The 18,148-nt window shown below is 37.7% G+C and overlaps 1 protein-coding gene across 2 annotated transcripts in view; it reads right to left on the reverse strand.

Annotated features, from left to right (window-relative positions):
- LOC142332378 (calpain-1 catalytic subunit-like) overlaps window positions 1-18,148 on the reverse strand; it is a 455,312-nt gene that overhangs the window by 114,295 nt on the left and 322,869 nt on the right. For both annotated transcript variants that reach the window (XM_075378804.1, XM_075378795.1), the window contains exon 4: window positions 17,511-17,695. In XM_075378804.1, the coding sequence (XP_075234919.1) occupies window positions 17,511-17,695 (185 nt within the window). The remainder of the gene's footprint in view (window positions 1-17,510; window positions 17,696-18,148) is intronic.

Genomic DNA, 18,148 nt, shown 5'->3' on the forward strand with positions numbered 1-18,148 from the left:
ACCAGCCGCTGTCGGATTGACAGCGAGGGAGACGCCGTTTGCATTCAGTATCGCAAACCATTCTGCTACCTCCGAATAACAAACAGCTCTATTTGTTTTATTGTATATCTGTTGTTCATACATACAGCTCAGTTCAGCTCGTTACTCTACACAAATTTATAATAATTCTTACAGCGAGTGACGAAGTGTTGTACCTGTTATCTGACAATATTCTTTAAAATTATTTAAACTAAATTAAATTTTATTTAGCATCTTCTAAGGAGGTAAATACTGACACTGGGTCTTAAAAATAATTAATACATAAATATTTCTTGTTATAGATGATTCAGTAAATTTAAATAAAATTAATACAATTAAATCAACGAAGACTATTTTAGTATAAAGATAATTAATAAAAATAATAATAAAAAAATAAAATATTGAACTAAGAATATGAAGTAATAAAGTAATGCAATCCTTAACTTATATAAGTTTAATGATCTGTTATGTTAAGTTATATGATTTGTATAACAAATCATATAGGTAGAGACAGAAAAGTGAGCGAAATTCAGCTTCTGCTAACATTTCAAAAAAAAATATACAAAAACTTTAAAGTAGTCACAAAACATCCTAATGATAAATGACATACCTTTAATAAAAAAATTATTATTCTGCACCTCTATATTTAAGTGAAGTTTTTAAATAAATTTAATAGTTAACGAGATTTTTGGTTTTATAGAAAAATAACAAATATTTAGAATACAACGTAATTCCTCAAAAACTACTCAAAAGTGAAAATTTTTAATTTCTACTTAACAGAACGCATATTTAAGCATCTAACAGTTTTTAACAAAATTTGTTTAATAAGCTTATCTTTCATTAAAAAAAAATGAAATAAAATTTAAAAAGGCCGATACAATTTTAGTTACTAGAACAGTTCTTGGATGAATTATTTTTAATTTGCTGTAGATGAGGTTGAATAGACAATAAGCGAAAAAAACGTTTGGTCGTTAGAGTAAACTGTGTATAATTTTGGACGAATTGTAGAGAACATTTTTAATTTATTTTCTTCAAAAAATCATTGAACTGAAAAGCCATTCTCGACTTAGAGCGAAATAAATACGAGTATATTTTGGAACGCTCTAAATAAAAGCAAAAATGAATCAATACATAAAAATCTAATACGTACAATTTTTGAAAGTTTTTTTCAAAATAGGTATGAGAGTGATTATATTTTCCATTCCGTAGTTACATTGGCATTTTCAGTAATTGGAGATCACTTTTTAAAAATGAATGTTGTGCTGATGGGTAAACAGCGAAGACATTTATTGTAATACATACAATAAAAATATTTATTAAAAATCTTTACTTTCACAAAACTAGAACTTTAGCCTAAATTAAATTACGGTTTTATTTTTATTTTTTTAAGTAAATACTTAATATGCATATTGAGGACATGCTAATTTACTCTTCTTTATAAGGTTTTTGTTTTCTTTTTTTTGATGCTAAAATGAAGAAGCTTTTGATGTTAGTTATTGAAAATGTGTTTAAGTGAATAAGGTTTTTCTTTATTTTGTAAAGGTTTTACTTTTATTTTTGTACGGACACGTTTCCTGTGTAAAAGTGGAAACTGTAGTTAGTAAAAGTTAGGAAGAATTAAATTAAGTTAAGAACGACTAAGTTAAGAATTTTTTTCAAAAAAGTAAAAAGTAAAGAGTTCCTTGTACTTGCCGGAGAACGTCTCTGACCTAGAGAGGTCTGCGTCTCTTATGTACGTCTCATGTATAGGAGAAGAGGTACCAGAAGGAGGGAAGCGTACAGGTCCCACGGAAAAGAGCCTTCAATCACAGAAGAAATATTTTGAACATAACATGATTCTTACCCTGCATAAAGTTAGGGAATTGACCTCACTGGTCCGACTACATACGACCACTAAAGTCAAGATCAAAGTATGCTCCAAACGTGGCCTTCAGGATGATAAGGCGCACATTTGATGACTTATGTTTTCGGTGTTGGAAGCCAGGCCACAGGGCCAAACTGTGTCTTGGACCAGATCACAGCGGCCACTGCTTTACCTGTGGCGAGCCTGGCCACTTGCAAAAAGACGGTATGCAGGAGCCACCGTGCCTCACATGCAAATTGTATGGACATGCGCCTGGAGGCCATGGATGTAAGGCGACGTTATCCATGTTATGGATCGGCTGGAGTGTGCTTGCACAATGAAGCTGCTGTGTCTGTAGGGGACAGCCCCATCTGGTAGAGGTGATGAGAGGCTCCGGCGTTCCACCACTTTACTGGTGGTAAAGTATTGAGGTGATGCAGTAGCCTCTCACCTGCCCCAGTGACTGCCGGTAGTGGCCAGAACTGGCCACTACCTTAGGGTCCGAAGGACACTAAGCCGTCTGTTAAACGCAGGCGGAAAACCGGGAAAAAGTGGTGGTCCTGTGACCTCAGTGAGCTGCGCGCAGGAGTTAGATCCGGTAGGAGAAGATACCAGCGTCGTCCACTAACGGAAATTATCGTTGGGGACGTTCGTGCTGAGCGTCTGCGGATCTACCGCCGCGCCCGTAATGAGTACGTTCATGCCGTCAAGGAAGCCAGATTCAAGTTATGGCAAGACTCCATACGCGAGTTGCCGTGCAACCCCTGGAAGCTCACGAAGACATGTTACCGGCCAAAGCCACTGCACGTGTGTCCAGTGTTCGATGCAAGTTTGGGGGTCAGGACTACACTTTAACATCTGCGGAAACTTACAAGGAGTTCCTGGACAATTTGTTTCCAGATGCTTTCGAGAGTAAAGCAGAGGTCGGCGTTACGGCGGGTGAGACACTAATCCGTGGCGTACAAGCTGTGTAATTCGTAAATGCAGGCTGAGTGGTTTCTACAATGGCACTAAGAAAGGCACCGGGATTGACCAATTTGACTCGAATATTGTCTATCATCTGCTGCTTATCATAAGAGAGCCGCTTGGCAGGCTGTTGTCAAGGTGCCTTAGCTGGGGTTGCTTTCCGACTTGTTGGAAGGTGGCTTTGGTGAGGGTGCTCTTAAAATCAGGAAAGGATTAGAGTGATGTCAGCTGTTATCGACCCAACAGCCTCTTCCCGGTATTCGGCAAGTTGCTTGAAAGGCTAGTTGAGGAACCGCTCTAGGAAAACATCGATATGAACTCACTTCTAAATCGAGGCCAGTACGACTTCATGAAAGGGTTGGAACCGAGGATTGCATCTTAAATACTCTTGCCGAGGTGGAAGCCGCCGACTGTGAATACGTTTTGGCAATTTTTATTGACAAGGAGGCAGCATTTCCTTCCTTGTGTAGCTAACCGAACCTAACCATCTAAGGAATTAAAATACAGCTCATCGGCCCTTAAGAAACAGGCACTCTCCTTACTAACAACTGGGTGCTCATGATTCCTGTGTAATCTCTTACATTTAACACAGGCCGAAGTCTCGGACATTTGCGAAAAATCATCACGCTTGTGGCCCTCCTCATTGCAATGGGCACACACCAAGGCAAACTTACAAAATTTAGCCCTGTGACTATATGTGCAGCACTTGAAACATCTTTGGACATCCACGTACTCTTTTACTTGGCAGAACCCAAAATCGATAGTCTGTCTGCAGAGGTATATTTTTGAAAGGGACCAGAACCCACTTCAAAGACTCAGTGATATTTCTGGGTATCACGCCTATCCGTTTAAAGACCACCCTACAGTCCCGCGGAAAGCGGCTTCATGCAAATGGGTTTTCTGTTCCCTAATGAGGGACAAGACATCCTCATAAAACTTGGCTCAATATCACAGACTACAATGCGGAGCTTACGCGTTCTTTTCGGGTCTATTTTTACATTCATCCGCTTAACCGCAGTAGAATCTTTAATTGCCTGAATGGTCTCGGTATCATCCGCTACTACAACTAATCCCTTGTTGGTTTCTTTGATGGTTCTGATTTTAAGACCCTTCCGCTTACCCCGAAGGGCAACCTGGAAGTCTTTCTTCAGATGACTGCTGGACACAGTCGAGCCTTCCGCTCTGCTGACAAAGGCAATCTCAGGTTTCTTGGACTGGCTGGTTTCACGTGTGCCCCTAGCCACCTTCTACCTGCGCGGCTGCATCGGGGCCGAGGCCGATTTATGAACTGCAGTTACTTTCTTACGCTTTGAGTCAATATTTTCAAAACCCTCCACGAGGGCTGTGAAAGCCACTCGGAAGAATCCTAGACGAGGCAATCATCTCCCCTTGGTAGCTGCACTGGTACTCTTGGGGCTTGCTAGATAGGAAATCAAGCCATCTAGTTCCGCCAAAACATCATGGGCGAATGGGGCAGAGCTGCCAGTCCTGCCCCCGGCTTGTGAAAAACTCTTCAATGAGTGGGTTCATACTCTTCCGGGTGGTCACCCCTATATCCAATTCCGAACCATCATTCTCAGAACCAGTGATTGAGGAGGTCGAAGGAAAATTGTCCGGTCACTTCCTCTGGCTAGGCTTCATACCTACCTTTCTAAAATCGTTCGTGGTTGGAGATCCCTGACCTAACAGTATAAGAACAAAATGCTCACTGTATTCTTTCTATCCAGAGATATTGGGCACAAGCCCACAAGCATGACGACTACCCGCAGCGAGCATCGGGTAGCTGGAGACCTTCTGTATTCTCCTGCCACTCTTTGCACCTCTTCGCCGTTACTGGATCAAATGCGTGAAATCTTAGATGAACACACAGTTACAGATTACGGTCCCCGCTCTAAAAGAGTGCGACCAGGACCAAGGGCAAAATGTCCCTTTGCTCGTAACAGGGAAATTGCGATCAGGAGTTGTTGCCACTCTTTTCACCATTATGAGGCGAGTGCTCGAACAAATCGTGCGTCAAAATACTGTAAATCTCCGTGAAATAGTGGTGAATCATCTAAACAGTAAGGGCGCAAAACTGTTGTAAAAGTTCTCAGACATCAAGATTGTGAAACTGGGGAAGGTACACACTTAACCACCAGCTCAAAAATAGCACTGAAAAAGATTTTATACAACGCAAATCTCTGCTCGTGGAAAGAGACCATAGTATAGTACACTATACTATAATATACTACTACACTACAGTAAGCTTTAAACTAGCCTACTTTAAAATGTACTAGCAGCCTACGATTTGTATTTTCAGTAGCCTACTTTACTACATGCTCAAGTGAAGTACACAGAAAATAATTTGTTTAAATAAATAAGGATCATAATTTAAGACGGACAAACTAGCAATTGCCTTTGCCGTCATTTGAAAGTGCCTTCAAACAACAAAATCTTTGATGTTAAATTAAAAATATATGATATATATATATATATAATTCAACTTGGGAAAATATTACCCTTACACTGAAAAAAAATATTTATATGCACCTAATGTCTTGGTAACGTGTTAACGTTCGCCATTCTTATTTCACCAAGATTTTCAAATACTCAGCCTAGTTTTGAATATAGAATATTCTTTCTAGAATGATATAAAACTGTACAAGTACCTTGTTTCTCAGTTGATAAAATTGTCAGCTAATCAATTATTTTTTAACTAAGAAACCTATTTGTTCATCACAAGCGACTGTCTACGTAACATGAAATTTCTGTAATTCTAATTTCTGTATCACAAAATATTGTGATTACGTCTATTTGTATCAAATATATCTGTTATCTAATGCTTCTGTCAAATATATCTTTGTTATCTAATGCTGCAAGTATTATGTTTAAGTTTATATAAGCATATTTATATATGCTGATACATTAAAACTGGTTCAGTAACGGAATGAATCCAGTAATTCTTTAGTCGTTTACAAATTCCTCTTCAGTAAAGTCATGGAAAAAAATCAATTTACAACCTTTGCATAGTCTACAAACAAGGCGATTCATGTCAGAAACAACTGATAATATCCAGTTTTTCCAATTTTATTTATGAAGAACTTATTGTAACGACGGAAATAGTCAATTTTTTAGTACAAAAAAAGAAACTAGAATGTGTTTTTCTTTGTAATTCAATTTATGGCAGCTAGAGTACTTAAATTTGCTAAGATAAACGTGTTTTAAAAGTCTTTTGCAGGAAATCGTTTTTTCTGAATGTTTTATGTTACTTATTCGGTATTATTTTCTTGCAATCTAAACAATATACACCGTCCTATTTTCCCAAATACTTTCCTCATTCTATATGAACGTTTTTTAAGTCCGCTCTGTAGATCCGTATGACCGAACAATTGGGAGTCAGGAGTTTAAAAAAAAATCGATTAATATTTGATTCCCTTCGAGCATTAGTGTATAACCACACAGATTATTATGGTAGATCGCAGTGAAGAAATTTTACTGAACACGTACTCTATAGTTAGATATGTATTTGAAAATGTGAGCAGTCGTAAACAAGTAAGGATTACCACTGAAAAACAAATGTAAATAAATACATTCAAATTAGCCCTAATTAAAGGCATAGAAATTATAAAACCAGTATCTAAAAAACAGTATTTACATCCAGAATAAACTGGTATTACTTTTCTCCCTTCAACCACGCATAAAAATACACACCTACCACACACTGCCTCTCACATCCTCTTTCTCTCTTTTACTTACACGCGTGCGCGCACACATTTCTCCTCTCCATAGTCCGTCGTATTACAACGCACACACGCATGCCTACCGAACAAATAAAACAGCTTTGGCAGGTGACCTTTTCAGTTCCATTATTAATAACTTGCAAAGTCACGACTTCGTAACGTGTTAGACTTTTTCTTTCGTCTCATATCAAAATTAAAAAAAATAATAACAAAAAATAAAACAAAATTTAAATAAAAATGTTTCTGCAACATAGTACAACAGCATAAAAGTTATATACAAGAAAGTTGAAGTTTAGTCTTTAAGAATAACAGAAAAATTGTAAAACTTTGTTAGCAATACGATAACGTTACAAAGCAGCAGAAAATTGAAAAAACGTATGGTTAGAAATTTTAAAAATCCTGTGAAAAATTTAATAGAAATCGCATAACAAAGAAATAATTACGAAAAACAGACTTATAAACAAATAGGTAGATTTAAGTATCTCTATGTTTTATGTGCGTGCGAACGAATATGCGTACAGTATCTTCTAATTGAGTATACGCTAACTACTAGTTTTTTATATTCATATTAATGAACTCATCAGCAACAACATAACTATCCGCAAGATAAGAAATACGAGCCTGACTCGTATTTCTTATCTAGTAATATAATAACTCGTATTTACGAGTTAGTAACTCGTAACTTACCAGCAAAACAACGTGGTGAATCTGTTTCTGAAATTCTGTAAACTTTTAATTAGTAATAAAGACGACTTCATTCGAATTCATCCCATCAGTTATTTATCATACGTATTATCGAGACATTTATTCGTATTATTGAGACATTTAAAAAAAATAATAATTGAAATAAGAATAAATAACTCTAAGAATGTACACATTTTTTATTTCAGATACTTTACTTCTGTTTACTTTATACAAAAGATTTACGAAATGAGCTTAACGTCATTTTGTTTCGTTATATTAAAAACAATAAGGCACACATTTCTAAGTTAACACACCACAAGATCATTAATCGATTCGAAACCATATTAGGGAAAAACATAAAAACTATTTTACGTTTAGGTGAGCAATATCCCTTAAAACGATGCAAGATTTGATTCTATACTACTTTATAGCACAAAACTTCTTGCAATTTGTTTTAATAACAATAGTAATTATAATTAATTAATAACCTTTCTTAGTCACATTATAAAAATACTTGCTTTGCATTAAAAAAGTATTTAATATAGAAGGGTCGTAATGGTTAGACCACAAATGAGACCACTCTGAGATTGCAATGAAAAATCATTTTCAAACAATTTTTTTATTATCATTGCTGGTAGTTGATAAAATATGCACAAGATATTTATTATTTTTCGTTAATGAAACAGTTTTTTTTTTTTTTTTTTCATTGTAACGATAAGACGGTATATTATCATTTACACGTATTCAATTCAGAATAATTACTGAAAAGGTGAAGCTGGTAACACCACCCGATTCGGGGGAAAGTAACAAGTGGCTGCAAACGGCCAACAAAATACTACCCGTCAGGTGCTTCCTATCTTGAGGGAGACAGGCACTGCAGCCGCAGGCCGGCGAACTCAATTTATGTAGTCCCGGTGACTGGATAATGGCCGGCAATTTTGCGGCTTGTATCGCGATGTAATTAATACGCCAACAAACGCACGCACCGCTTTGCCACTCCCACAGCTCTATTGCCTACAAATATTCAAATTTTATGTCGTCTTATCTTTACTCGGTGACTAGCTAAACGATAAATATCTTGACCTATTGGAATGGTATTATAAATACTGAAAATATCTTCGGTGAAATTTGCAATATACTGATAATTTTACCAGCGGTTTGCTTCAAGAGCTTTAACAACTTAAGATCTTTTTAATTTCATCTTCTTGATTATTTATTAAAAATTATCATGTTTAAAATAAAGCAACGATTTAACATTACATTCATGGAATGCACATATACAGCAGTGTTGCTATGAAGTAGGAACTTTTTAATTATGTAACAAAAGAAATATAAAAAAGCTAAAGAAGTGACTGATGAGAAGAATTTTTAACATTGTCAACGTGGAAAAATTTCGATAAATTAACGAAACGTATTTATTATTCACATTGGAATTCAAAAGTAATTGATTATAAAAGTTGTCGACTTATTCCACCAACACTTAACCGATTTAGCATGTCTATTTACAGACTTAATAATTATTAATACACCAGTTACACCTAATTATTAATTTTGCAGTAAATAATTATTTTCCTAAAGGTTACGTAGTAATTATGAAAATAATTGCCCAAAAAATTAAAACTTATTTTCATGTACATGGATTTTTACTTCCTTAAACGAAGTAAAGGAAGTATTATGGTCGCGAAAAATTTCGGTTTACAGATTTCAACGGAAATATCCATTTTGATCATCCGTGAATCCATTTTGACTAGTTTCGGCGTACCTATGTACGTATGATCTCGCATAACTCACAAACGATTAGCCGTAGGATGTTGAGATTTTGGATTTAGGACTGTTGTAACAACGAGTTGTGTACCTCCCCCCTTTTGATTGCAATCGACTCAACTAAAAGTGTCCAATAAAGCCTAAAATTCAAACAAAACTGGATTTTGGACTTTTTTTAACTGCTGTAATAAGCACTCACTGAGAGCTTTTCAACGATATATGGTACGTCTTTTAAACGAAGTGGTACTTCTTTTTTAAATTTTATGTATGTATATTAAAAAAATGTGTATATGTAATTTAATAGGCGTACAAGACGGTCATGTGATGTCCACATCAGATTATTTTAGTTACGTAAGATGTAAGCTGATCTTACTTCAGAACGCTTGTAATACAAAATAGTTTGTACAGCAACATGACATATTTGCCAACTCACTATTCCTTCGAAAAATTACGTACTCAGATAGTAATAACCGCTCATTTCTTATCTATGGAAGAGATCAAGAGATTTATATTTGCTACAATTCCGCCATCCTGCTGCTGTAGATGCCGCTACTGATTCACTATTGCTAACTGCCTAACAATTGAAATCAACTGAACTGCCTATCAGTTGCTATATGCGAATTTGAAATTATTAGCTACATGATTTCAAAATATCTACAACCTGCAAGTAAATTACACTATATGATGGGCTACTCAAGCAAAAATTGATTTTAACAAGAATCCCGTTACGGAGTTTTTAGGAAAAAATAACCAATACAATATGAAACTCTAACAAACATTGATTAGAGCCTTTTCCAATCATTACTGTACAATAATTGACGGAGTTTCTAAGCCACATAGAAAAATTGACGAAAAAAAATACACTTCCGGATGAACTGCCTGCAATTAATTAACGTGTCGGCAGATCAATCTTATTGTGTTATTTTAAAATACTAGAGAAGAAATTATTAAATTCTTAATGCTACCTGAATAGGAGATGAGATATTGGAACTTGTCTCCTTTTTATTTTTGATGAAGTTGTATGACCTGTTTTATTCCCAAACCCTTTTTCACTTTTCATAACTCTCCACATAATTTTAGATATATTGTTTGAATTAGATATTAGATTATTATAATAAAACTTTTAGCATTACGATTAACATTAACGTAAATTACTTTGTAATTTTTAAAATAATTTTGGAAGCTATCAGACTACCTATATTCAGACATTTTTTCGTCTCAAAATATAATTTACAATCAGTTACACATTAAAAAACCATAAGTAAATATAAACACATACAATCACAAGTAGAGAGACTTCAATCGAAACTCCTCAAAGATTACTTACCTTTTCGCCGAAAATCATACGGTAGACCATTCGTGGATTTCACTGTTTCTAACGAACCAAGCCGCCTCTGTGATGCTCCTTAAAAATTTGTTCGTTGTATAAACTCGACGTTGCCGCACCTTGCTGTACCCCAAAGCTGGAGCCCATAGGTACCAAAAAGTTTTAATATCGTTGCGTACAATAATTATTTGTTGGTTAGTGAAAACTGTGACCGGCTCAGCAACCATTACATTTCCTTAAACTTAATATCAATATTAATTGTTTTCTCTTTTCTTTTACATGGACCTTTCATATCAGATGACTATCAAGATGAAGAACAAGCTATAGTATAGTTTGAGCATGTGATATGAAAACGGCATCATTATGGACCAGTAGGCAGTCTCCTCTTCTCACTGCAAATGTCACATGACTCTACTTTGCTTGATTAACCATAATATTCTATCTTGAGTGCCATCCGTTGATTTGGTCAAATTATGATTGCAGTTTACTTGAAGCAAGAGTTGAGTCAACATCGACAGTCAGGATGGCGTGTCATCGGCAAAAGAAGCGACAGTTACATAGTCCGTAGTCGGAAGATCCGTTGTGAAGGTAGAATATAAAAAAGGTGAAAAACGTCCGTCCAGGTAAATACGCAGAACCAAGTATACGGTTGTGGTAGGCTCTTTTTTTAACTTCAATAACATGATAGGCAAGCAGACGTTGTCTAAGGCCTGCTGAATATCCAAGAAGGCAGCTGAAGAGTATTTTTTCTTCTCTAGGCTCTTGCTGATAACATCAACAAACCTATGTTTTTGCTGAATAGTAGAATGACCACCTTTGAAAACCGAACTGATTATCAGGAATAGTATGAACATGTTCAAAAGAGGCCACAATATCCGAAGGAAATTTCAGATAAAATTGGTAACATACTTATTGGCCTATACTAATATACCTATGTACCGGTTCACCAAGTCTCGGAACCGTAATCATTTGTGAAAATTTCCACTTTTCGGGAAGAAGGTAGTGCGCAGGATGTTATTAAAGAGGTGTGTTACATATAGTATGGCTTTGAAAGGAAGCGCAAGTAGCATTTTGTACATAATTGAGTTAACAATCTGGAGCTTTCTGCAAATCCTTTTCCTTTCAGATTTCTTTCAGCATCCCTGCTGATGATAATGGATTAGTAGTCATACTCAGAGGAATCGGGTAACTCTAGAATTCAAGAATTTTTTCCTTACCAGCCTCTTTTATGTTGAGTGGATCAAAAACCTTACTCATGTAAGCAGCAAATTGCCAGAGCAGAGACGGAGAGAAGGCGTCAGCATTCTCTCCGTCGCTCTGAACCTATGACCCATCCAAGTTCTTCAAAGGAGGGTGATGGCGGTTGCAGATTTGGTAGCTTTTCATAGGAAATAGTTATCTCTACGCAAACAAGAAAGATTCCTGAGATAAGCATTGAATGTTCTACTTTTTATCACAACTCAGTAGTTGTTTCACCTACGACCAGCCCTGTTCAATGATGTCTTATCCGCTGGTCTCCAGAACCATTACTACCTCCTTCCTACTAAGTCTCCTTTCAGTAGTAAAAGGTTCATCACTTCCCTTGGGTATTCTGTTCCTCCCCGCCTCAAATGTTTAATTGAGGTGTCGAGCGCCAGGCAGCTTCCTAAAAGAATGTGAATAAATAGTCAAATATTGCGTCGCATTATCGATATCAGCGAATATCAGTGGACTTCAATGGGCACAACTAGCGTGTCCTTCATTCAGCTTCGGCACGAGTCCCCGTCCGTCCTGTTGTGATGAACAGACGATTCCCTTTTCTTTATTTTTTTTCTTTTCTTTTCTTGATTTAGTTATAGTTTTTATTACTATTTTTTATACAAAACGTAACGATAGATTTTTTCAATAAGTTTTATAATGTAAATGACCTTAATTCATTCTTGTTTTTTTTTTTTTGTGAAAGTGCTCATTTACAAATTTCAAAATGCAGATAAAATGATATAAATATATATGATATTAAAATATCATAAAATTACTATTTCTGCCATTATATTTAACTCTAAAATAATGAACTTTTTTCCAACATATGCACTTTTTGATTTTAATGTTTTTTTTTTTGTTTTTTTTTTTTATTATTATAATGTTAGTTTATAAATTATAACAAATGAAAGGAGTGACTTTTTTATTCCAAATATTTATTTGAAGTTCACTTATCCATATTTATACGTTTTTCTTAATTAAAGAATTTCTGTTATTCCTATCAAATAACAAATAATAAGAAAACTTAAACTTTAATCTTAAATTAACAATTTTCTAATTTGTGCTGAACATTATAACAACATTAAATTTTATATGGATGCAAAAGAAATGTACATTTCTTCAAATCACTGTTACACTATTATGTCAATGCCCTTAACTACTCTGTGTGTGGTTATAAATAACGCAATCTCCTTAGGAAAGAGTTTTACATTGAAGTCATTAAATGCTTCATTCAGAATTGACAAATGACTTCAGAAGTAGGAAGTATTTTACAAATCCAGTGTCTATCCATTGCAATGGATCTCGTGATAATAACATACACACGTCAATGCACTTATTTCATTTTGTTTAATGCACAATAAAATGTAAACGTACAAAATAAATGATTCTTATTTAGTAACATTATATCTTAAAATCTTGATTACTATTGGGTTATTAAAGATAAAATAGAAAAATTCTTAACCCAATGTTCTTTTCTCTTTTTAAATAAAACTTTAATTATATTTTAACTTAACCAGAATATGGTGTAACGATAATATGGTTAAAAAGACAGAATTTAGCCATGTTCATATTCAGAACCATATCAAACAATAAATAAAATACAAAATCCTCTTATTAATTTAAAAATTATAACTTAAAAAATTAAAAATAATAACTCTACGTTGAATATTATCAGTTCAGGACATACATATCCGCAATCAAGACTGCAGGCCGATCAGGATCACCTGCAAGTTGTGCTGCTGTCCTGAGCAGGCCCACAGTCCGCTTCATCGCAGTCAATTCTGGAGTCCACCATCCAGCTACACTCTCATGACCCGTGCTGCTGAGTATTGAATGTTCAGCGGCTTCAAATATCGCTGAAGAAAAATTCTCTGCTAGGATACCTAATGGGACCTCCTCCAGACTTCGAGTAAAAACTCAGAACCTGGCAGCAAGAATAATCGAAATCTTGGACCAATCTGAACGCCTCTGCAGGAAGCACCCTGTCGAACAGGAACGTCACCCCTAAAGATATCTCGCAGCCCAACTACCCAATCAAAAACTATTAGTCGGTGATCTTTTCCGCAATCATCGACTATCGACCAATTTAGAATCCTACCAGGGATATCCTTACTAATGATAACATCAGAGTTGGTACCATGGAAGGCCGTCCGCAAAACGACTGCACCGGCGAAGGTAGTCAATTCGCCGGCTACATTTAAAACATCAAACTGCTGCTGTACGATGAAACCTTCGATTAATTCGCCGCCATCGTCCGTGATCCCACTGTGCCAAAGAAACGATTTGGCATTCGTATCAACTCTTATAAGAATAGGACGACCCGCTACCAACCTAACAATTCTATCCCATCTTTCAAAGTGCTGTTCAGTGGAGTCCCTGTACTAAAAGTACGAACTAACTAGAACCAGGTCCAAACCATTCACGGCAAGCTTAACAACGACATGATGCGTGTCAGAGGCCTGCCGTATGAAGACAGTATCTATAGACTTCCTGCACAACACCGCGGATTTGCTATCACCAACGTAAAACTTATTCCAACCTTAAAAACTTGGAAGATCACTCTTGACCACATAAGAGTGCTGTAGAAGAAGAACATCAAGACTCCGATTCTCAACAACCTCAACCAGCTCAACTTGGACTGCATAGGCTCCCTGAGCATTAAGTTGACCGAACCTAACAATCAAGAGAGTTGAAATACATTTCAACATCCCAACCCCGTCGGGGAAGACACACGCCTAGTGATGTTCCGGTCGCCACACCACTCCCCTCGGTCAATGCCCTGTTGGGCTTTAACGGGAGTTGTCTATCGCCCTCTGACTTTTTATATCTCATAGTAATATGCCTGGCCTCGTTGGAATGCCAATGATGTAAATGCCTCGGAAAACATTTACATCACTGGTTTAATAGCTCAGCTTATTGCCTTCGCTGTAGGCCTCATCCGGACATCTCGATTCTCTTCAGAGGAGAGAAGATCCCACCTCGTAGCGTGTCTGGTCGCTACACCATCCCCTCCGTTCCTTGCCAGTTGTGGCTTTAACGGAGGTCATCTTCTTGCCCTCTAACTGATCACATTCCACAGTACACAGTCTGGCCTCGTGATATGCCACCGATGCAAGTACCCCGAGGAACATCTATATCAGTAATTCTGCCCCTGTAAAATTTTGCCTTCCGAAGAAGACAAAAAGACACATAACCCTATCATGTAGCCCTCATGAACTAAGCTAAACGCCTACACGCAGACGCGCGAACCTCGCGCCTAGTTGTACTTTTTTAATGAGCCAATTTTGTGAATTTCTGGTAATTCGAGGCAAACAAAAAACAACAAATTCCCACCAAAAGTGTTGAACCACGAAATTTAGACCTAGTTCCCTTAGTGCACTCAGCATACGCTTCAATAAATCATGGCTTAAGTTAATTAAGTAAATTTTAGTTAATTACCGACTCCGGTCTGGTCTACCAGGGAGAGGCGGAATGATCGTTCACTCCCACTCAGCTCCATCGCAGAGTCCCGCGTGACATTCACCACCATAAACCACCTTCGAAACGCCGCTACACCCCATGGCTGCATGGCATGCAGGCACGTTCCGTTGACGGTGTCGCTTGCTCATTGAAATGCTCCCGTAATAACGCCGCCGCACCCCACGGCTGCATGGAATCCCACCCCCATTGGCAGCACGGTCGCCGCTCCGCCGACAGCTTAACAATTCAAATTGACACCTCTTATCTAATAACAGTGGTTTGCTGCCAAAGTGCCTACCTTCGGCCAATCAATTGTCCAGGCAGACCCTAGCCACCCAGGTTCCTTCTCTACTATACTAAATCCCTTTGGCAGTCCTGCGCAGGGCACGAAGCGAATGAAGCCAGCAACAATCACCCAGTCTCTGCGAGTCCTCCAGTTGACCCGCAGATCCAAAAAGGAATTAACTCTCTCAAGTTCCCTAATGACTATGGTACGCTCAGCTTCGTACCGGGGACAAACATATAGGACATGACCCACCGTGTCATCGACCCTACATCCCGGACACAAGCCGGAGCCAACCAACCTAAACCTAGCCAAACTTTCCCTAAAAGCACCATGTCCTGAAAGAAATTATGTAGTATGCCGATTGGGGAATACCCAGTGAATTGCTCGCAACACTCCAACATTGGGGAAGATACCATGCGTATATCGACCAGTAGAAGAATTGTTCCACCTAGCTGGCCAAGAGTCAAAAGCTTAGTCTTCAATTTCCCGCATACGCCGTGAGGTAAGAAGGCCTTCTTTCTTTGAAATATACCGCTGGCTACGTTACGTAGCCGAAATTTCCAGGGGTTTGATGCAAGCGATCACAGTTACTGCCTCTCGCGAGACAATCCTGTAGCCGCCAACCACAGTTATCAATAGAAGACGCTGGGCTCGCAAAAGGATGTCCCTATAACATTGGAATTGTAAACGATGAGCCCAGACGGGCGCAGCGTACAAGATTATGACCTCACAGACACCTTTATAAAGAATGCGAATGGTACGATAGTTCAGCCCCCAATCGGGATGACTGACACTACGGACACCGAAGAAAGCATCAATGACCTTCTTCGCTACATACTGAAGGTGCTCCTTGAAGAGAAGTTTCTCATCAAGGATAGCATCCAGATACTTCTCAACGGTGATGCACCTAATCGGAAGGCTATCCATCACAACCCGCGGGTGACGAGTTGCGGCCAGAAGACCCTTCAAGAACATAATAGTGTTTTCTCCGCACTGAAAACCATCTTATGCTGAAGACTCCATAACCTTAGCACCTTGCATTCCTGTGCTGATCTGAGCTCAGTCTTGGCACCCGAATTGCCCTCGACCAGCAGCAGCCCATCGTCGGCATAAGCCACGATGCGACAGCCGCTGGGCATCCGCAATTGCATGAGATAATTGAACAACCCAGACGAGTGGATCTAGAACACTGCCGTGTGGACAAGCTTCAGTCAGGGTCCTTCCTACCTCCGAACTGTCGTCACGGAGGACAACAGTTTTGTTGCTGAAGTAACTCGAGGGAGTACTAATCTCATTTAGCGTTCATCCACGCTGCTGCAAATGAAACAAGACAGAGGGCCACCACTAGTTATTGAACGCCCAGGATATGTTGAAAAAGACACAGAATACATACTTGCACTCACTGGCTGAAGCCAAATCCATAACCCTAAGAACAGCGTCTTTTGTGCGCTTGCCAGGGCAGAAGCCATACTGGTCGTTCAACAGCATGCGATTAGAAGTTAGCCTACTGTTGATGCGGAGGTAGAGAACTTTCTCGAAAACCATAATTACTTCAGGCAAGAGCGTCAGAGGACGGTAAGAGGAGCTGACGGTCAACTTCCAAACACCACGTTTCCAACATGCTGGGAAGTTTCCAGGAAACAACAACCTATTGAAAACCCTAGTCAGTGGCCAAGAATCACAGGCTTGATGCGCAGAAGGAGTTCCACAGTAATACCATCATATCCGGGGGCTTTATTCCTATCCAAGTTAGGAATTGCTTAGCGGACTTCCGTCTCAGTAATTTCACCCGGCGACACTGCACCCTTCACGGATCGGAAACGATCAGCGTACTCCTTCCGCCTTGAGCATCACGGTGGGGATTAAGTACATTTTTTCCGATTAAGTACATTCTAAAAAAAATTACTTTTCTCAATAAATTATAAAACTACTTGTGAAGTTCCTCAGGTTTCTACAGGAAACATTTTATCCATCCCTAAAGTCCCTTATAGAAAAATATTCAGATGAACTACGAACCACTCGAACAGATGTATAAATCCGTTGATGATAGGTAATTAGAGATTATCAGTTAGCAAGGTAATATTTTAAATGCAGATCAGGCACAATTTAAACTACTTAGATTAGGCAGTTTGTAATAAAATAGATAGCAAAGTTTTGAGAATATCTTGTATGAATTATAATCAATAATAAAGATTGTTAGCTTACCTAAATAAGCCACAGTACGAAGTGGTAGTATCAAAACTCTGATCAGAAGGTACAACTCGCTCCAGGAAACGAGGAGTTAGTGACAATGATGAGACAGCAGCTAAAAACCACGAGTCTCCTAATTCTCCTGGTTCTACGTTCACCATCCCGCTTTCTGTCATGAACCTTGGTCTCTGGCACATTTCCTGTGAAATAATAAAAAAGAATGACAGAACCTTTTTGAATGTTGACTTCATTTTAATTGATTTATTTTAGTTAAGTTAATAAGTAATTAAACTACTGTATAAATACCTTATCGAGGAGTAAATAAGCTCCTACAAGCATATTTATTTATTATATTTCTTAATGAAGAAATTGCTTTAACTTTACATGTAACAGAAATTTTGTCTCAGTGAACTATGTTTTGTCTATAATATTTGCATTTTAAATCTTCCTCAATGGAGCTTAATGAGCTAGATTTTAAGCAGTAACGATATAATACACATAAACGTATTCTAAATAAAACTGTACTGTATTTTTTTATAACTTAACGCTTATCTTCAACAGAACCGCAAACTAACATTCAATAACTAGCACAGTCTAGACGTGACAAACTTACAGAAGTTTTTACGATAATAGTGATAAGTAACCTTTTTAAT

Source organism: Lycorma delicatula, chromosome 1 (assembly GCF_047948215.1).
Source record: "Lycorma delicatula isolate Av1 chromosome 1, ASM4794821v1, whole genome shotgun sequence".
Lineage (NCBI taxonomy): Eukaryota > Metazoa > Arthropoda > Insecta > Hemiptera > Fulgoridae > Lycorma > Lycorma delicatula.